The following is a 21,716-nucleotide window of genomic DNA, read 5'->3' on the forward strand; positions in this document are numbered from 1 at the left end:
CAACAGATATATTTTTTCCAAATTTTGTGGTAAATCTTTCTAGTTACAGGCTTTCTGGCCTGAACAAGAGTATCGATAACAGAATCTGAGAACCCTCGCTTTGATAAGATCAAGCGTTCAATCTCCAAGCAGTCAGCTGGAGTGAAACCAGGTTCGGATGTTCGAACGGACCCTGAACAAGAAGGTCTCGTCTCAAAGGTAGCTTCCAAGGTGGAGCCGATGACATATTCACCAGATCTGCATACCAAGTCCTGCGTGGCCACGCAGGAGCTATCAAGATCACCGACGCCCTCTCCTGATTGATCCTGGCTACCAGCCTGGGGATGAGAGGGAACGGCGGGAACACATAAGCTAGTTTGAAGGTCCAAGGTGCTACTAGTGCATCCACTAGAGCCGCCTTGGGATCCCTGGATCTGGACCCGTAGCAAGGAACTTTGAAGTTCTGACGAGAGGCCATCAGATCCATGTCTGGAATGCCCCACAGCTGAGTGACTTGGGCAAAGATTTCCGGATGGAGTTCCCACTCCCCCGGATGCAATGTCTGACGACTCAGAAAATCCGCTTCCCAATTTTCCACTCCTGGGATGTGGATAGCGGACAGGTGGCAGGAGTGAGACTCCGCCCATAGAATGATTTTGGTCACTTCTTCCATCGCTAGGGAACTCCTTGTTCCCCCCTGATGGTTGATGTACGCAACAGTTGTCATGTTGTCTGATTGAAACCGTATGAACTTGGCCCTCGCTAGCTGAGGCCAAGCCTTGAGAGCATTGAATATCGCTCTCAGTTCCAGAATATTTATCGGTAGAAGAGATTCTTCCCGAGACCAAAGACCCTGAGCTTTCAGGGATCCCCAGACCGCGCCCCAGCCCATCAGACTGGCGTCGGTCGTGACAATGACCCACTCTGGTCTGCGGAATGTCATCCCTTGTGACAGGTTGTCCAGGGACAGCCACCAACGGAGTGAGTCTCTGGTCCTCTGATTTACTTGTATCTTCGGAGACAAGTCTGTATAATCCCCATTCCACTGACTGAGCATGCACAGTTGTAATGGTCTTAGATGAATGCGCGCAAAAGGAACTATGTCCATTGCCGCTACCATCAACCCGATCACTTCCATGCACTGAGCTATGGAAGGAAGAGGAACGGAATGAAGTATCCGACAAGAGTCTAGAAGCTTTGTTTTTCTGGCCTCTGTCAGAAATATCCTCATTTCTAAGGAGTCTATTATTGTTCCCAAGAAGGGAACCCTTGTTGACGGAGATAGAGAACTCTTTTCCACGTTCACTTTCCATCCGTGAGATCTGAGGAAGGCCAGGACGATGTCCGTGTGAGCCTTTGCTTGAGGAAGGGACGACGCTTGAATCAGAATGTCGTCCAAGTAAGGTACTACAGCAATGCCCCTTGGTCTTAGCACAGCTAGAAGGGACCCTAGTACCTTTGTGAAAATCCTTGGAGCAGTGGCTAATCCGAAAGGAAGCGCCACAAACTGGTAATGCTTGTCCAGGAATGCGAACCTTAGGAACCGATGATGTTCCTTGTGGATAGGAATATGTAGATACGCATCCTTTAAATCCACCGTGGTCATGAATTGACCTTCCTGGATGGAAGGAAGAATAGTTCGAATGGTTTCCATCTTGAACGATGGAACCTTGAGAAACCTGTTTAAGATCTTGAGATCTAAGATTGGTCTGAACGTTCCCTCTTTTTTGGGAACTATGAACAGATTGGAGTAGAACCCCATCCCTTGTTCTCTTAATGGAACAGGATGAATCACTCCCATTTTTAACAGGTCTTCTACACAATGTAAGAATGCCTGTCTTTTTATGTGGTCTGAAGACAACTGAGACCTGTGGAACCTCCCCCTTGGGGGGAAGTCCCTTGAATTCCAGAAGATAACCTTGGGAGACTATTTCTAGCGCCCAAGGATCCAGAACATCTCTTGCCCAAGCCTGAGCGAAGAGAGAGAGTCTGCCCCCCACCAGATCCGGTCCCGGATCGGGGGCCAACATTTCATGCAGTCTTGGTAGCAGTGGCAGGTTTCTTGGCCTGCTTTCCCTTGTTCCAGCCTTGCATTGGTCTCCAAGCTGGCTTGGCTTGAGAAGTATTACCCTCTTGCTTAGAGGACGTAGCACCTCGGGCTGGTCCGTTTCTACGAAAGGGACGAAAATTAGGTTTATTTTTTGCCTTGAAAGGCCGATCCTGAGGAAGGGCGTGGCCCTTACCCCCAGTGATATCAGAGATAATCTCTTTCAAGTCAGGGCCAAACAGCGTTTTCCCCTTGAAAGGAATGTTAAGTAGCTTGTTCTTGGAAGACGCATCAGCCGACCAAGATTTCAACCAAAGCGCTCTGCGCGCCACAATAGCAAACCCAGAATTCTTAGCCGCTAACCTAGCCAATTGCAAAGTGGCGTCTAGGGTGAAAGAATTAGCCAATTTGAGAGCATTGATTCTGTCCATAATCTCCTCATAAGGAGGAGAATCACTATCTACCGCCTTTATCAGCTCATCGAACCAGAAACATGCGGCTGTAGCGACAGGGACAATGCATGCAATTGGTTGTAGAAGGTAACCCTGCTGAACAAACATCTTTTTAAGCAAACCTTCTAATTTTTTATCCATAGGATCTTTGAAAGCACAACTATCCTCTATGGGTATAGTGGTGCGTTTGTTTAAAGTGGAAACCGCTCCCTCGACCTTGGGGACTGTCTGCCATAAGTCCTTTCTGGGGTCGACCAAAGGAAACAATTTTTTAAATATGGGGGGAGGGACGAAAGGAATACCGGGCCTTTCCCATTCTTTATTAACAATGTCCGCCACCCGCTTGGGTATAGGAAAAGCTTCTGGGAGCCCCGGCACCTCTAGGAACTTGTCCATTTTACATAGTTTCTCTGGGATGACCAACTTGTCACAATCATCCAGAGTGGATAATACCTCCTTAAGCAGAATGCGGAGATGTTCCAACTTAAATTTAAATGCAATCACATCAGGTTCAGCCTGTTGAGAAATGTTCCCTGAATCAGTAATTTCTCCCTCAGACAAAACCTCCCTGGCCCCATCAGACTGGGTTAGGGGCCCTACAGAGATATTAGTATCAGCGTTGCCATGCTCTTCAGTATCTAAAACAGAGCAGCCGCGCTTACGCTGACAAGTGTTCATTTGGGCTAAAATGTTTTTGACAGAATTATCCATTACAGCCGTTAATTGTTGCATAGTAAGGAGTATTGGCGCGCTAGATGTACTAGGGGCCTCCTGAGTGGGCAAGACTCGTGTAGACGAAGGAGGGAATGATGCAGTACCATGCTTACTCCCCTCACTTGAGGAATCATCTTGAGCATCATTGTCATTATCACATAAACCACATTTATTTAAATGAATAGGAATTCTGGCTTCCCCACATTCAGAACACAGTCTATCTGGTAGTTCAGACATGTTAAACAGGCATAAACTTGATAACAAAGTACAAAAAACGTTTTAAAATAAAACCGTTACTGTCACTTTAAATTTTAAACTGAACACACTTTATTACTGCAATTGCGAAAAAACATGAAGGAATTGTGCAAAATTCACCAAATTTTCACCACAGTGTCTTAAAGCCTTAAAAGTATTGCACACCAAATTTGGAAGCTTTAACCCTTAAAATAACGGAACCGGAGCCGTTTTAAACTTTAACCCCTTTACAGTCCCTGGTATCTGCTTTGCTGAGACCCAACCAAGCCCAAAGGGGAATACGATACCAAATGACGCCTTCAGAAAGTCTTTTCTAAGTATCAGAGCTCCTCACACATGCGACTGCATGCCATGCCTCTCAAAAACAAGTGCGCCACACCGGCACGAAAATGAGGCTCTGCTTATGCTTTGGGAAAGCCCCTAAGGAATAAGGTGTCTAATACAGTGCCTGCCGATATTCTTATATCAAAATACCCAGATAAAATGATTCCTCAAGGCTAAATATGTGTTAATAATGAATCGATTTAGCCCAGAAAAGTCTACAGTCTTAATAAGCCCTTGTGAAGCCCTTATTTACGATCGTAATAAACATGGCTTACCGGATCCCATAGGGAAAATGACAGCTTCCAGCATTACATCGTCTTGTTAGAATGTGTCATACCTCAAGCAGCAAGAGACTGCATACTGTTCCCCCAACTGAAGTTAATTGCTCTCAACAGTCCTGTGTGGAACAGCCATGGATTTTAGTTACGGTTGCTAAAATCATTTTCCTCATACAAACAGAAATCTTCATCTCTTTTCTGTTTCTGAGTAAATAGTACATACCAGCACTATTTCAAAATAACAAACTCTTGATTGAATAATAAAAACTACAGTTAAACACTAAAAAACTCTAAGCCATCTCCGTGGAGATGTTGCCTGTACAACGGCAAAGAGAATGACTGGGGTAGGCGGAGCCTAGGAGGGATCATGTGACCAGCTTTGCTGGGCTCTTTGCCATTTCCTGTTGGGGAGGAGAATATCCCACAAGTAAGGATGACGCCGTGGACCGGACACACCTATGTTGGAGAAAGTACACCCAAAACTACTGAATCAATCATCATAAAAAGTTATAGGGTAATAAATCTTAGGTGAAATTATCAAGCACCAAAAGGCATTTACTCACGGTTCCTGGTGCATGGACAGGTTTTTTTAGAGCCGTATATTGGTCCCTGCACAACTTAGGACATGAACCACCCATTTAAAAGAAGGGAGTCTCTAAAAATGGTGACCGCCTGAAGTACTATTCAGCAGGGGAATTTTAGCTGGATTTGCACAGATCTTAGTGTGTTGCACTTTCACAAGAATAAATTCCGCTCCAAAAAGAGCCAAACAGCATAAGCGCCCGCCTTCTTCCACATTCAGATTCTACCAAAGTATACAAACGCACACTCTTCCATAATAACCAAGCACACCCCTATATAATAACCTTTATCAACTGTTACAGTTATCATATGTGGTGTTCATTGGTGCTGTAAACATTTCAGTACGCCTGTATAACGACACCGATTTAAACTGAAAAAGGATACAAAGTGTTTTCCACACACACATCTTGTGAAGTAGTATGTTGTAACTCTAGTGAGAAGGATTGTTTGAGGATACATATTAAAAGGGATAGGAAAGTCAAAATTAAACTTTCATGAATTTTGATTACAGTTAATTTGTATATAGTAGGGAGCGGATTTGTGCATTTGAAAATACAAAAAAATAAGCCGGGCCTTTTTCATTATACTAATCTATTAAAGGGACAGTCTAGGCCAAAATAAACTTTTATGATTCAGATAGAGCATGTAATTTTAAACAATTTTCCAATTTACTTTTATCACCAATTTTGCTTTGTTCTCTTGGTATTCTTAGTTGAAAGCTTAACCTAGGAGGTTCATATGCTAATTTCTTAGACCTTGAAGCTCACCTCTTTCAGATTGCATTTTAACAGTTTTTCACCACTAGAGGGTGATAGTTCACGTATTTCCTATAGATAACACTGTTCTCGTGCACGAGAAGTTATCTGGGAGCAGGCACTGATTGGCTAGACTGCAAGTCTGTCAAAAGAACTGAAAAAAGGGGCAGTTTGCAGAGGCTTAGATACAAGATAATCACAGAGGTTAAAAGTATATTATTATAACTGTGTTAGTTATGCAAAACTGGGAAATGGGTAATAAAGGGATTATCTATCTTTTAAAACAATAAAAATTCTGGTGTAGACTGTCCCTTTAACATTATTTTTGTTTTGTGTGCCTTTTTTTTTTTTTAACCTGTAGGTTCCAAGCATACAGAATCAGGTCCTGTCCAGTTTCTGATGGTCTGACCCCAACCCCACTCCTCTCTTCGAGAGATGGGTATTTTGTGTGAAACAACGCACTAAAATCTGGATTTGCCCAGATTTTAGTGTTTTGCCGTTTCACAATACATTTGGCTCTGAAAATAAATGAACAGCACAAAGGGTGTTTTCTTCCGCATTCGGAAGTATCAGAAACCTCTGAATGCCCATCCCTATTCTTTCTATATTCTCTTTAATATACAATTATCTAAAGTTTAAATGATGGCTTTTCTAGTTTCTACTGGTATTAGTTATACCCTTAGTTTGATACGGATTGTTTGCTGACATTGCAATATATCGACAAAGCTGATTAAAATTTAGGAGGAGCAAGACAGTGGTATTTGTATGTAGATACTGTATATGGAGCCCAAAAAGTTAGGAGTCAGGCGTAAAATTCTAGATCCTGAGTTTTTTTCAGTTCTATTTTTTTTTTTTTTTTTTTTTATGTAAAGCCTCTGATGAAGCGGAGTGTGAGAAATATGAGCATGTTTTAGGGCTATCCCTTTAAAAGTTGAAGTTAACGGGACATGAAACCCAAAATTTTTCTTTCAGTATTTAGTTAGAACATACAAATTTTTAAACAACTTTTCAGTTTACTTCTCTTGGTATTATTTGTTGAAGCAGCAGCAATGCGCTACTGGTTTCTAACTGAACATATGGGTGAGCCAATGACACTAGGAATATATATGCAGCCACAAAGGATAACAAAAGACGGAAGCAAATCAAATAATAAAAGTAAATTGGAAAGTGGTTTAAAATTGTATGCTTTACCTAAATCATGAAAGAAAAAATTTGGGTTTCATGACCCTTTAAGCCAGGGGTTGTTCGGCTCTGGAATTCTAAGACGGCAGGCCTCTCAGAAGCAGGATTACAGCAACAATTTGTTCCGTGGGTGCCCCGCTCACATTACATGCTATAAATACCTCTCATATTTGAGGTTATATCCAGTGATTAGCTCCTACAGAGGGGGGCTTGTTTACATTGTCTTTCATATATTATCTGTTTTATTAAATTCTACTACAATTAAAGGAGTCTCGTTGTTCGCTTCATATATTTTTTTATTATAATATAGTCAGTATTGGCTAGCACTCACGGCACAAGGCTGAGAGCTGCCTGGGGTGCAACTTAAAGGGCCATAATACCCAAATGTTGAAACACTTGAAAGTGATGCAGCATAGCTGTAAAAAGCTGACTAGAAAATATCTCCTGAACATCTCTATGTAAAAAAGAAAGATATTTTACCTCAAAAGTTCCTCAGTAGCCACCTCCCATTGTAAAGGATTTCTAAGCAGCATATTAGTATGTCTGTCCTGGGACAGCTGAAAGGATGAGCATTGTGAACTCTCATATTATTTCACCAATCAGGTAAAGGAAGCTTACTATGAAATCTCATGAGAGTTAAATCAAATCTCATGAGATCACAGTAAGAGTTCATGACCTCAGCACTGCTGATGCTGATTGGCTGCTGTTCATTTCTTCATTTATTTTTTTATTTTTACCTGCAGCTGAGCAGCAGCTGAAGTATAACTTTTCACACAGAACTTACTCTGCTGAGCTGAGGAGATTGTGAGGTAAAATATCTTCCTTTTTTACATAGAGATGCTCAGGGGATATTTTCCTGTCAGCTTTTACAGTTATACTGCATCAGTTTCAAATGATTTAGCATATGAGTATTATGTCCTTTTAAGCAATGTATATTCAACGAAGAAAAGGCACTCACCAAGACTTTTTTGAATTTGAAGAAGCTTTTTCTTTTTAATGACACGATGAGTCCACGGATCATCTTAATTACTAATGGGATATTCACCTCCTGGTCAGCAGGAGACGGCAAAGAGCACCACAGCAGAGCTGTCAAATATCACCTCCCTTCACTCCCAACCCAGTCATTCTTTTTGCCTACGTTAGTGATGGGAAGTGGTAAAGTGAGGTGTTAGAAAAAGATTTTTTAATCAAGGGTTTATTATTTTTAAGGTGGTGCAAATTGTGCTGCTTTGTCCTAGGGTGTAGCCGTAGTCCACATCAGTCGCTTCAGTAGGGCAGTGGTGGCTTTAGAGCAATGAGAGTTGGTGGGACATAATTCTCACTGTGCCTCTCATAAGGTTTATGCTGCCCTAATTGTAAAGACCTGAGGGGAAATACTATGTCTCTTTTATTCCACAGGCCTATGTGAGGGAGAGGACCTCTCAAACCGGGTGAGATGCCTTGCTGTCGGGCATTATTCAGGTAAGTGCTTACTTTATTTAATTTGAAAAAGTGGGCACTATTTTACTTAAAGGAAAAGGCTCTAAGGCTTTATTTATGTTATGGGACACTATCCTTTCTAAGGAAGGGGGATCCGTGGTCAGACAGTATAGCAGGCACTGGGGCTTAGACTGCTGAGTGATACAGACTGTTTTTGGCGGTTCCACTGCTCCCGGCGGTTTTACAATAATACCGACCGGGAGATTGTTAAGAGAGACGCCCATGAGGGGCGGGGCTAAGTCTGACGCACTTTTCAGTATTGCGTGCCATTTCTATCACTGCTACGGAGGTGACAACGGTCAGGCCGACTAGACACGCTTGTTCTTTTGTTAAACAAGCGTTTCTAGAAGTGGCTTTGCTCACATCGTTTCCTGCTCTCTACGGATCAGCTCCTTACTAAGAGGGACGTTTTTCCAGGTGTTGGAGGAAGGTAGGCACCTCAGCAGTCTGCTGAGGTGTAGATGTGTTTGAAATGTATGTTTAATTAGCGTTTAACTGCATTCTGCAGCGCATAGTAAAAAAGTTACGTTTGAAATTTAAAGTGACAGTAACGGTTTTTTGTTCAAGTCTAAATTTCATAAAAAAATTATAAGAATGGACCAAGAGGCCGTGCAAAATGTCACCTGCACCTTATGTTTTGATGCCAATGTGGAATCACCAATCCCTTTTTGTTCCTCTTGTATTGAGAGGACTATTAGTTACAGGGATAAAAATTTTCCTGACCCAATTTTTTTCTAAGGAGGATGCTGGTCAGGATTCTAATGACAATACACAATATATGCCGCATCTTTCTCCTCAAGCGTCACAAGTGTTACAGTCCTCACATGCAGTGCCCTACGTTTCATCTGTGACTCCAGTTGGGATTACTTTAAAAGACATCGCTTCTCTCATGTCTTCTGCAGTTTCGGATGCATTGTCTGCCTTTCCTAGGCTACAAGGAAAGCGTAAGAGTACTTCCAGACATTCAGTAAGCGAGGTTTCTGACGCAGTTATTCCTATTGCGGATGTATCCTCCCAGAAGCCTGAGGAGGGGGATACTGTAGTAGCATCTGAAGGTGAAATTTCAGATTCTGACAGTGTAATTCCTATTGCCGATACTGAAGTGGTTTCTTTCAGGTTCAAGCTAGAGCACCTCCGTCTACTACTTAAGGAGGCTTTAGCTACATTAGATGACAGCGATTCCACAGTCGCTATTATTCCCAAGAAGTCCAGTAAACTAAACAAATACTTTGAGGTACCTTCCTCAATAGAGTTGTTTCCGGTCCCAGACCGAGATTCTGAGATAATTACTAAGGAGTGGGAGAGACCGGGTATCCCCTTTTCTCCATCTCCCATATTTAAGAAAATGTTCCCCATAGCCGACTCTGTTAAGGAGGCTTGGCAAACAGTCCCCAAGGTGGAAGGAACGGTTTCAGCAAACACATCAGATCCCTAGCGCTCACCACCTCCACGTCTTCTCCGGCAGCGTGTCTTCAGCGAGTGCACACGTCATTCAGCCTGCTCCAAAGTGAGGGTGTCGTAAGACAGCGTCTTCGTTAGAACGCCAAGCAGCATACAAACAGGAAAACAGGTAAGTCTATCGCAACTCCTCCTCCTCAGGAAACGCACAGTGACTCTTGTTTTAAAAAAGTAGAAAAGTCTTTATTGGTAGTAGAAAGCAATTAAAAACAGGGAATGTGAGATACAACTCACAAATTCAATCATGGTGTTCCAGTATTGCAAGACACGGCAAACATGTTTCGTGTGGGGCCTCCACACTTGTTGACTGCTGTTGATTGCAAGCACTGGATACACCTTTTAAGGACAATCAATCACCAAGAATTACAAACATATGTGAACGTAACCCTGCCTGTACTAAGGATTGCCAAATAGTATACACAATCATTAAACATGTGAGAGGAAAAATAAATTAGCTAACATTAAATATAAATATATTATATGATTTTAGTTGCATAAAAAATTATAATTTGTCAACAGAACAATAAAAATATATTTTTTCTCTCTTCTTTTCAAAGACTTGGAAAAACAAGGACCTATCATATAGATAAACATCAGATAAATAAGTTGACACCATATTTATACCTAGGGGGTGTCTAGTATTGAGAGTGAATATCCACTGAGCCTCCTTATAGCTCAGTTTATATTCCCTGTCTCCCCCCCTGGAGTGTTTTGGGATATAGTCAATAGCTTGAAATGATACTAGGGATGAATCAGCAGCATGCATATTTTTGAAATGCTTAGCGACAGGCGTGAAGACATCAGGGTTATCAATATCCCTGATGTGTTCAAGTGCTCTGTCCCTAAGCATTCTCTGGGTTTTTCCAACGTATTGGATCTGGCACCCCCTGCAGGTCAAAAGGTAAACTACAAAAGTAGATTTGCAGTTTAATTTGTGCCTGATCCGATATGATTTGTTTGAAACTGAGGAATGAAAATAATCACCCTCCACCACATAGTTGCAAGTTTTGCATATTCTTGATTTGCATCTAAAAAAGCCCATTTTCTGAGGTAACCAGGTACATGTTCTCTGTATTGGCAATTGTGAAGGAGCTACTATGTTGCCAATATTAATGGCTTTTCTAGCTACAAATTTGCAGCCGCTCTTAGCCACCCTTTCCAAAGAAGGGTCAGTAGCAAGGATAGGTAAACTCTCCCTAATTAGGTTACAAATTTTGTTGAACTCCAAGCTATAAGGGGTGCTAAAAATTAATTTATCCCTACAACCTTCCTTAGTAGATGAGGTTTTATCAAGTTTCTTATATGTTAATAGCTGACTGCATGGAATTTTGCTGATTTGTTCTCTTGTGGATTTTAACAAATTAGGTGGATACCCACGTTCCAGAAGCCTCTCCTCCAAGATATCAATTTGCTCATTAAACATGGTATCATTAGAACAGATTCTGCGTGTTCTGATATACTGACTTTTGGGTATAGCTTTTAGAACGTGTTTAGGATGGCAAGATTGAAAATTGAGGATGGTATTTCCACTAGTGGGTTTACGATATAAATTAGTATCTACAGTCTTTGTAGATGTCTGAGCAGAAAGCTCAATATCCAAAAATTTAGTGTGTAATGGATGTTGTTCGAAGGTAAATTTAAGATTGACCTCATTAGTATTGATGTATTTAATGAAATCCTCCACACTGGTACCGTCTCCATTCCACACCAGCAACAGGTCATCGATGTAGCGTCCAAAATATATGATGTTGTTCTTGTGAGGGTTGCCACCTCCATAGACGTGGAACAGCTCCCACCATCCCATATAGAGATTGGCATAGGAGGGGGCAAACTTGGCCCCCATTGCCGTTCCACGCCTCTGGAGGTAGCAACACCCCTCGAACAGAAAAAAATGATGAGTTAATAAAAATTTGATGGCCAAAATAAGGAACTGTTTAACCTCCACCGAATAATTGGAGTAATTATCCAAAATATAAAGGACATCGCCTCGAGCCCCTGCTGGTGTGGAATGGAGGTGTAAAGAGAAACAACATCTATGGTCACAAATCTGTATGTGTCTTCCCATGTGATGTCCTGTACTGTTCTTAAGACCTGGGTAGCATCCCTAATATAACTCATAAGGCTCACCACTATGGGCTGGAGAAAAGAGTCAATCAGTTCAGACAAAGGCTCCAAAAGGGAATCGACCCCCGAGATGATGGGACGACCAGGGGATTTTGGGCATCCTTGTGGAGCTTTGGAAGAAAATAAAAAACCGGAGTTAATGGTTTTTTGGTTAACAATGAGTTTAGAAGAGAGAACGGTATAACACCCTTATGTGAGCCTAAAGTCAAGATGTCTTCAACTAGGGGCATGTAAGCAGTGGTGGGATTAAAGGTACGTTTTTTTTATAGATACTCCCTATCCATCACCACTACATTACCCCCCTTATCAGACTCTTTAATGACTAGGGCAGTGTTCTTACCCAAAGCAATAAGGGATTCTCGTTGTGCAGGTGTGAGGTTGTGTCTAAAACGATCCTTCATTCTGTTTTTTTGGGAGTGTATCTCCTCAGATAAAGTGACAAGTTTTTTTCTCCACTGTACTCTGAAAAACTTCTATATTTTTACTCCTGCTATGTACAGGGTAGAAATCACTTTTTTTCATGCCAGAAACTGAAGGCGGCCTAGCAACAACCTCAGACTGCATAATATCCTCATTAAGGATTGTAGTCATGTCCAAAATTAGACACTGTTCATCAAACATAAGTGCATCTTTATTCATATGTTGTTCATTACTAGCACCAGCAATCTGTTCAGTACCATCGCTGTTACCTGAAAAGTGTTTTTTGAGGGTAAGTTTGCGTACAAATAGGTTAACATTGTGTATGGTACCAAAAAGGTTGAAATGAGATGTAGGTGAAAAACCTAGGCCTAAACTAAGAACCTCTATGTCAGTATGTGTTAGAGGGACCTTAGATAGGTTTACAACATTTTTTAAAGGTATTTTCTGGTCTGTTTGATACCTGCCTTGTGTGTTTACATTTGTTGCCACCCCTCCTGCCCCTTCGTGTTTTTTTCTTTTTTGTTTGGTCCCCTGGCGCAATTCGTTTTTTGACTCACTAGTATGATTAATAGGATTGTCCAGCACTGAACTGATACTAGGCAATACAACATCATCGCCAGAGTCTGGATCAGAGGTTTCTACATCATAGTCTGTTTCCGCAAAATGTACTTTTTTGCTTTGTTTAGCAGTATCTTTGCTTTGATTAGCTTTCTGAAACTTACGACTATGATGTCTAGGCCCCTGTCTAGAGCTGTTCCACCTATATACTTTGTCAGAGTCATAATCCCTTTTGTCCCTAGATAGCTTTTGTTTTTTAAATTCCCACAATTCTTTGGTGAATTTGGCCATATTAGCTTCAAACCTATTATCATAAGGAACAAAATTGATATCTGATTGGAAATGGAGTAAATCCTGCTGCACCAATTTAATCTGTGGAACAAGATCTAGCTTGAGTTGTTTTTTATATTCCACCAAAAGATCTATGAGGGCAAAAGAGCAAACATCCAACACATGATTCCATTTGTTAATAAAATCAGAGTCTGTTACAACAAAAGAAGGGAATTTTCTGATCCTTAATCCTCTAGGTATCCTTGCTTGTTTTTTGTAAAGTAGAAAAGTTTTTATATCAAGATCAAGTTTAATGTCCTTGCGTCTTAACTCATCTATATGAAAAAAGAGGTCATCTAAAGTGTTAGTATTATCATCGACCCCTTCCTCATATGTGTGTAGAGTAGCTTCCAAGTCCCGTAAGACAAAGCTGTTAGCAACCTCAGACATGATAGCAATTGTGTATAATATTGCTACTGCCAAAATCCATAAAACAACAGAGTCCAAAAGTAAAATCTCGGCACAACAGGCAATCTGAATCTTCAGCACCGCACAATATTACGCTTATATAAGCCGTATAGCTATATCAGCCTTACGTGAGTGAGGGCAGCAACGGATCAACAAACAAAACACAGCAAACACATCAGATCCCTAGTGCTCACCACCTCCATGTCTTCTCCGGCAGCGTGTCTTCAGCGAGTGCACACGTCATTCAGCCTGCTCCAAAGTGAGGGTGTCGTAAGACAGCGTCTTCATTAGAACGCCAAGCAGCATACAAACAGGAAAACAGGTAAGTCTATCGCAACTCCTCCTCAGGAAACGCACAGTGACTCTTGTTTTAAAAGTAGAAAAGTCTTTATTGGTAGTAGAAAGCAATTAAAAACAGGGAATGTGAGATACAACTAACAAATTCAATCATGGTGTTCCACGGAACGGTTTCCACTTTGGTTAAGAGAACTACTATACCCATAGAGGATAGTTGTGTCTTTAAAGATCCTATGGACAAGAAATTGGAGGTGTTACTCAAAAAGATGTATGTACACCAGGGCTTACAATGGCAGCCAGAGGTGTGCATTACTACCGTTACTAGCGCGGCAGCATATTGGTTTGATGCTATTAGGACAGAGACCCCTCTGGATGAAATCCAGGATAGGATTAAGGCCCTTTATTGGCTAATTTCTTTATTACAGATGCTTCCCTTCAAGTTATCAAACTGGGAGCAAAGATTTCAGGTTTCTCTATTATAGCTCACAGAGTCTTATGGTTAAAGCCTTGGTCGGCAGATATCTCTTCCAAGTCTAAGCTCTTAGCGATTCCTTACAAGGGGAAGACCTTGTTTGGACCTGGATTGGCAGAAATAATTTCTGACATTACAGGGGGTAAGGGTCACCTTCTTCCTCAGGACAGGAGAAACAAGCAAAAGGGAAGACAGAGCAATTTTAGTTCCTTTGAAATTTCAAGGGAAATTCTTCCTCTTCTGCCCCTAAACCTTCCTGGAGACCCAATCAGTCTTGGAATAAGGGTAAACAATCCAAGAAGCCCACCAACGAACCAAAATCAGCATGAAGGGTCGGCCCCCGATCCGGGGCCGGATCACGTAGGGGGCAGACTTTCCTTCTTCTCTCAGGCTTGGGTTCAAGATGTTCAGGATCCCTGGGCAATAGACATAGTGACCCAGGGATACAAACTAGAGTTCAAAAGTTTTCCTCCCAGAGGGAGGTTTCTGCTTTCAAGATTGTCTGTAGACCAGACAAAAAGAGGCGTTCTTACGCTGTTTAAGGGACCTTTCTGTCCTGGGAATGATAGTTCCTGTTCCAATACAAGAGCAGGGTCTGGGATTTTATTCCGATCTGTTCGTGGTCCCCAAAAAAAGAGGGAACCTTCAGACCAATTTTAGATCTCAAGAGTCTAAACAAATTTCTCAAGGTACCGTCCTTCAAGATGGAAACTATTCGTTCCATTCTTCCTTTGATACAAGAGGGTCAATTTATGACAACAGTGGATTTAAAGGACGAGTACCTACATGTTACCATTCACAGGGATCATCACAAGTTCCTAAGGTTTGCCTTTCGAGACAAACACTTCCAGGAGACAAGGAATTCACTTCAATGGTGGTTGTCTCAGAATCATCTCTCCCAGGGAACCTGCTTTCGCAGACCATCTGTGATTGTGACAACAGACGCCAGCCTTCTAGGGTGGGGAGCAGTCTGGGGCTCCCTAAAGGCTCAGGGAGTTTGGACTCAGTCAGAGTCTGCTCTTCCTATCAACATTCTGGAGCTGAGGCAGACTTCCTGAGCAGGCAGACCTTTTACCCGGGGGAGTGAGAACTCCATCAGGAAGTGTTCTACAGTCTGATTAGCCGGAATTAGATCTAATGGCATCTCAACAGAATGCCAAGCTCCCGAGATACGGATCGAGGTCCAGGGACCCCCAGGCGGAAATCATAGATGCTCTGGCGGTTCCTTGGACCTTCAGTCTAGCACACTTATTTCCGCCGTTTCTGCTTCTTCCTCGGGTTATTGCGCGAATCAAACAGGAGAGGGCTTCTGTGATCTTCATCACACCGGCTTTGCCTCGCAGGATTTGGTATGCAGATCTGGTGGAAATGTCGTCTCTGCAAACTTGGAGACTTCTGTTGAGAAAGGACCTAATTCAAGGGCCCTTCCTTCACTCAAATCTAGTTTCTCTAAAGCTGACTGCTTGGAGGTTGAACGCTTAATTTTATCCAAGTGGGGCTTTTCTGAATCGGTTATTGAGACCAGCAGTAATGAAAGGTTAGGAGCCGGCCCATTTTCAGTTCAACACCTTGGTAGCGCTTGCTGATTGGTTTGCTACATTTAGCCACAAATCAGCAAGTTCTACCCAGGTGCTGAACAAAAAATGGTCTGGCTCTAAAGCTTATAGTACTGCTTTTTATAATCAAGATAGCATGAGAACAAAGAAAAATTGATAATAGGAGTGAATTAGAAAGGTGCTTAAAATCTCATGCTCTGAATCATGAAAGAAAAAAATTGGGTTTAGTGTCCCTTTAAGGTTCTTCAAGGGGCTCCGTTTGAGCCTATGCATTCCTTAGATATTAAGTTATCTTGGAAAGTTTTATTTCTTGTTGCTATTTCTTCTGCTCGCAGAGTGTCAGAGCACTTGGCGTTGCAGTATGAGTCCCCTTACCTTATTTTTCATTCAGATAAGGTAGTTTTACGTACTGAATTGGGGTTTCTTCCTAAAGTTGTTTCGGATCGGAACATTAATCAAGCGATTGTTGTTCCTTCCTTGTGTCCTAATCCTTCTCAGAAGGAAAGGCTTCTGCATAATTTGGACGTGGTTCGTGCCTTAAAATTTTATCTGCAGGTGACTAAGTATTTTCGCCAGTCTTCTGCCCTGTTTGTGGTTTTCTCTGGAAAACATAAGGGTCAGAAAGCTACGGCTACTTCTCTTTCTTTTTGGCTGAAGAGTATCATACATTTTGCATATGAGACTGCTGGACAGCAGCCTCCTGAGAGAGTTACGGCTCATTCCACAAGGGCTGTTGCTTCCTCATGGGCATTCAAGAATGAAGCTTCAGTAGAACAGATTTGCAAGGCTGCAACTTGGTCCTCTCTTCACACTTTTTCAAAATTCTCACACTTTTGCCTCGGCTGAGGCCGCTTTTGGGAGAAAGGTTCTTCAAGCAGTGGTGCCTTCCGTTTAGGTTCCCTGTCTTGTCCCTCCCGTATCATCTGTGTACTCTAGCTTGGGTATTGGTTCCCATTAGTAATTTAGATGATCCGTGGACTCATTGTGTCATTAAAAAGAAAACAAAATTTATACTTACCTGATAAATGTATTTCTTTTTTGACACGAGTCCACGGCCCGCCCTGTTTTATGAGACAAGTTGTTGGTTATTATAAACTTCAGACACCTCTGCACCTTGTTACTTCCTTTCTCTCCTTTACTTTGGTCGAATGACTGGGTTGGGAGTGAAGGGAGGTGATATTTAACAGCTCTGCTGTGGTGCTCTTTGCCGCCTCCTGCTGACCAGGAGGTGAATATCCCATTAGTAATTAAGATGATTCGTGGACTCATCGCGTCAAAAAATAAATAAATTTATCAGGTAAGCATAAAATTTGTTTTTTTGTGTCTGAAGAATGGGGTAACACCCTGAAGCGTTACACAGATGTGGTGGATAAACACACCAAATTCAAAAAAGTCCTGGTGAGTGCTATTATTTTGTTGGAACACACACACATATATAGATCTGCACCTACTAAATTGTATTCTGCTAAATGTTTTGGTTTACAATGCTTTCAATAATAAAATGTATTATGTCAAGATATGGGGTATGGATAAGTTACACACTTTATATAAATTACCAACAAATGCTAAATATCAATAAAAACAAAGAAAATAAGCAAATTCTTGGGTCTAGAAACAAATATATACAAAATGCATCATCCACTTGCAACAAGGAAGACAAGTAATACTTTGTGTATAATTTCTAGAATTACCATTACATCTAATCAAATACATGAGAAGCTTGATCTTTTAAACTACAGATATAAGACTTACAGTTTCTGCACTCAGTCATATTGTGTGTGACTATTGAACTCAAACTTGTTCCATTTTTGCATTTAATGCAAGTGCTGCTTCCATCTTCTGCCCAGAGCCGGAAACATCCTAGAGTAAGAAAGCAGTATGAGGAAAAGATTATGATTTTTATAGGCGAACCCCCCCCCCCCCAAAAAAAACCCCCAAACAAACAAAAAACAAGCAACAAAAATCTGGCAACAGACATAAAAGAATAAAGGTGTGCATGAGCTTCATCAAGGTAAAATGAGAGACTGAAAAACTTATGAAAAAAATAGTAATGGTGGATTCTGTAGTTAGAGTTGGGGCTTAAAAAATGATATCCAGATTCAGAAAAAGTAAAAATGTAGAACAAGATCCAATAATATAAATGTTTTACTGTCTTGGTCTTGTATGTGAAAGTCTATAAAGATTAGTCTTGATGAAGACGTACCGATGAGGATTTTTGTTGCATTAATCATGCCATGATATATTAAATGTTTAATTTATATACGAATCATTCATATATGAATCAATCAGTTTAAATGTGTCAAGATATAAAACATAAATCAAAATTAGGCTTTATATAAGATTGTACTGTTAGACTATAAATTAAGTACTGCAAGAATCAGGAGTGTACTATAGTTCTTGTATAACCCAATTTAAGAAAAAAACAAAACATTTTAGATTATACTTACATTATCAAAACATTATTTTTATATACACATTTTCTGAGGCTCCTGAGCATTTGCAAAGTGCACAGAATATACGTGTATGCATTTTGTGATTAGCTAATGGCTGTCACATGATACAGGGGGAGGTTAAATTGAAATTTTCCCGAAATTAGTCTACTGCTCATTTCAAATTTAAAAGTGCAATTGCATTGTCTTTTTATTGTTTGTCAATTATTACATTGTAGAGTGATGCTTTAAAAACTATGATGCTATGCATGTGACAGCCCTTGCAAGCCAATAGTTCCTTGATTTTATGGACTTACATCATTACAAAGGATGACAATATTATTCTGTAATGTAAGTCAATAACAAGGATAAAAATGGAACAATAGCCCAGTCTAAAGACACACTGCATGATTAATCGCGGATGCGGTTTTAAACCGTGATTAACCGCGAGAGTACGCAATTTTTTTAAAAAAAATCCTCAGATTGTCCTGAAAACGGAGGCGAAGAAAGAAGGATGAGAGGCGGACCAGTGTGCGGACCTGAGAATGCCTGCGAAACGGCCATTTTGGAAGAAATTGAAGAGTGTGTGGGAGTCATCTGGGAGTGTTGTGGTGGTGGTTGTGAGCAATAAAGTGAGTATTGTACAAATACTTTATAGTGCCTTACTGACTTTTTAAAAAAAAACTACTTTTGTGGTTTGTATTTTTATGCTCCAAGAGTGTATTGGACATTGAGAAACATGTACAGTAAGATTCTGTAGTGTTAAATAAAAGTTTTATTGAAAAATGAAGGTGTTATAGTCATTTTTAATAAAATCGATTTTTTTTTCCACCCATATCGTCCAGTATATATATCACTGTATTAAACCAAAACAACCAGCAGCTGAATTTCTTTTTTAATAGCCCCCTTTAATGTGGTTAAAGGATATGCCAAACCTTCACCAAAGGACATATTTTTAATGACCGCAACATATCATGTACGTCACCGGTTGTTAAGGGATTGCTTGTTTATAACGCGGGTCCCGTCGCTATTACACCCTCGCTGCTTGTCACTGCGCTATTAATAGCACAATCCCCATAGAAAGACCAGCAGCATGCAGGGTACGTTGCTGGTCCTTAAGGGGTTAAGAATCTACTATGCCCCTACCAGCTATAACAAGAAGAGAGTCTGATGAAACAGTGTTGTGCCTTGGGCACTAGCTAATAATTTTTTTTTGTAAACAGCACCAGGCCATATCAGGACCCACATGAAATTTTTAAGTACTGCATACATTTAACTTTTACCTGAACAGGACCTGAAATTGATCCTGGAAAGATCCAGAATAAAGAGTTTTGCACATTATATAAAAAGGAGCTTAGCATTGATATTTAACATTTATTAAGTAAATCATTATATATGGCTTTTATAGAAAACTTTGCACTAGAACAGCAGTCTCCAACCTCCCTGCTATACTCAAGATTGTTATTAACAAAATCCATTCTCTTCTATAAAAGCTTAAAGGGACAGTATACACCAATTGTCATATAACTACATGTAATATACACTACTATACATAAGAATATGCACAAATACTGATCTAAATATCCAGTATAAAACCATTTAAAAACTTACTTAGAAGCTCCCAGTTTAGCATGGTTGATGAGGTTAGGTTGGGACACTCACTAAAAGGGGCTGGGAAAACATGAAGCGCAGACACTCCTTCCACCTCGCTTGCTAATTAAAAGGACATACGTTTTCTCCCCACCAAGCTGGTTTTACTGTTCACTCGGATAAAATTTAATTCAATATTAAAGTGAATGTCAATTTTACACTTACTGACGACTGCAATCCATTTCTTGACACTAGCTTAATGTAGTCGCTATTTTTTTTGTAATATTATATCCTTCATTATTAAAATATATTTATTTTAAAATCTCTACCTTTTCCCTGCCGACTCCTCCCCAAACCAACTTCCTGTTCTCCTTGTAAAGCGCGTTCACGATCGTGGAACTGCGCAGGCGTCAAACCCCGCAATATTGTAAATAACAAATAGTATTCAATGAATGAATTACTACATTCATTGAGTACTATTATATCGTCGAGAGCAGCAGCATCTCCGCTATAGTGTTTACGGAGCAACCAAAGATTATAACCCCTTACGTGCATTTCTGCTTGCTCCTGTGTTTTCTGCTTGCTCCTGGCTGTGAAATGAAATTGGATGCCCTTTAGCCACATGGAGAACACAAGACAGGAAAACAAATGTCATATGTTGCCATCAGGACCCACTGTGAGACAATGGCATTCTCACTCAAACACTGGGCTATTACGCCTCATTTCAATATAAGGATTATATTTAAATTAAAAGCCCCATTTGCCACTTTTTGCAATTTAAATGTCTGCTTAGCAAAAGATAAGTGATAAATTAAAGACAAAAATAACCACCATTTCTATCCTGTAATGCAAAACAATCTTACATTGGTACTTGTCTGCCGTAGATGAATCATTATGCTTGTCAACTTTGATAGCCAATTGGTCAGTTTATTTAGAAGGTGTGTTCCCACTGACCAATTAGATTGCATAGATTGTTGAATTGCGCGTCCCGTGAACGCGCATTGCATCTGAAGGTGGATAAAAATAATAACGCATGCACTAAAGAGGCCCATGACGTTTCTGAAAAGGGGTTGAACGCCACGGGGGTAAAAAGCGGATTAGCAAGATTAGCTGTCAATCATTGCACTAAGGAGGGACAGTATGGCGGGTGGAGGAAGCGCAGCCCGAAAACTGAGATAAAAAGTTAAAATTTAAGATTTAATAATAAAATTGGGAACATTGATGAATTAAAGTCCCCCTTAATTGAATTGCTTCACAATATTGTGTTAAGCACTAGAGGTGACTTTACATTCACTTTAAGCTAAAATGATCTACTATTAAAGTGAATGTAAATTTTGATGCTAAAGTGCCCGGTTTTTAAAAATTCGATTAAAAACAGGGGCACTTTAATTCATCAAAATTTACATTTCACTCTTGTTGAGAAAAAATAAAAATAAATTACCTTTTAAACTTGACAGCCGCTCCAGCTTCCTCGACCAGTCGCAAAGCCTCTTCCTGGGTCTAAAATGAGGAATCTGGCTTCCTCCAATCACGGCGTTGAATCACATTGATTCCCCCAGGGGGGGAAGCTGTGATTGGAGGATGACCTAGCCATCATTTCTGACGTCAGAAATGGCTTGCGACGACCGGAGGAAGCTGGAGCTGCTATGAAGATTAAAAGGTAAGTTTTTTTTTCACAACAGGAGTGAAATGTAAATTTTGGTGAATTAAAGTGCCCCTGTTTTTAATAGAATTTTTAAAAACCGGGCACTTTAGCATCAAAATTGACATTCACTTTAAAGTTTTTCAGCATTTATGGCACAGATAAATACATTTATGTTTCATTATGCAATTAGGTTGTGCCTTGGATAGCAGAAAATGTTACAAATTTGCAAAGTATTACACTGCCCCCACCCAGCCACTTGATAATGCCGTCCGACTGGCAACATTTTCTGTGGAGAACACTGGTTGCGGCAAACGCTTCAGAAAAAATAAAGGAACTTTTAGCATGAAGTATTTTAGACTTCATGACTGAAAGTGTTCTTTCT

At 40.6% G+C, this 21,716-nt stretch overlaps 1 protein-coding gene across 3 annotated transcripts in view; it reads right to left on the minus strand.

The window, feature by feature from the left end:
• The window catches only part of C8H1orf159 (chromosome 8 C1orf159 homolog), a 189,810-nt gene that overhangs the window by 66,751 nt on the left and 101,343 nt on the right, over nucleotides 1–21,716 (minus strand). For all 3 annotated transcript variants that reach the window (XM_053690471.1, XM_053690468.1, XM_053690470.1), the window contains exon 5: nucleotides 17,423–17,530. In XM_053690471.1, the coding sequence (XP_053546446.1) occupies nucleotides 17,423–17,530 (108 nt within the window). The remainder of the gene's footprint in view (nucleotides 1–17,422; nucleotides 17,531–21,716) is intronic.

Source organism: Bombina bombina, chromosome 8 (genome assembly GCF_027579735.1).
Source record: "Bombina bombina isolate aBomBom1 chromosome 8, aBomBom1.pri, whole genome shotgun sequence".
Classification (NCBI taxonomy): domain Eukaryota; kingdom Metazoa; phylum Chordata; class Amphibia; order Anura; family Bombinatoridae; genus Bombina; species Bombina bombina.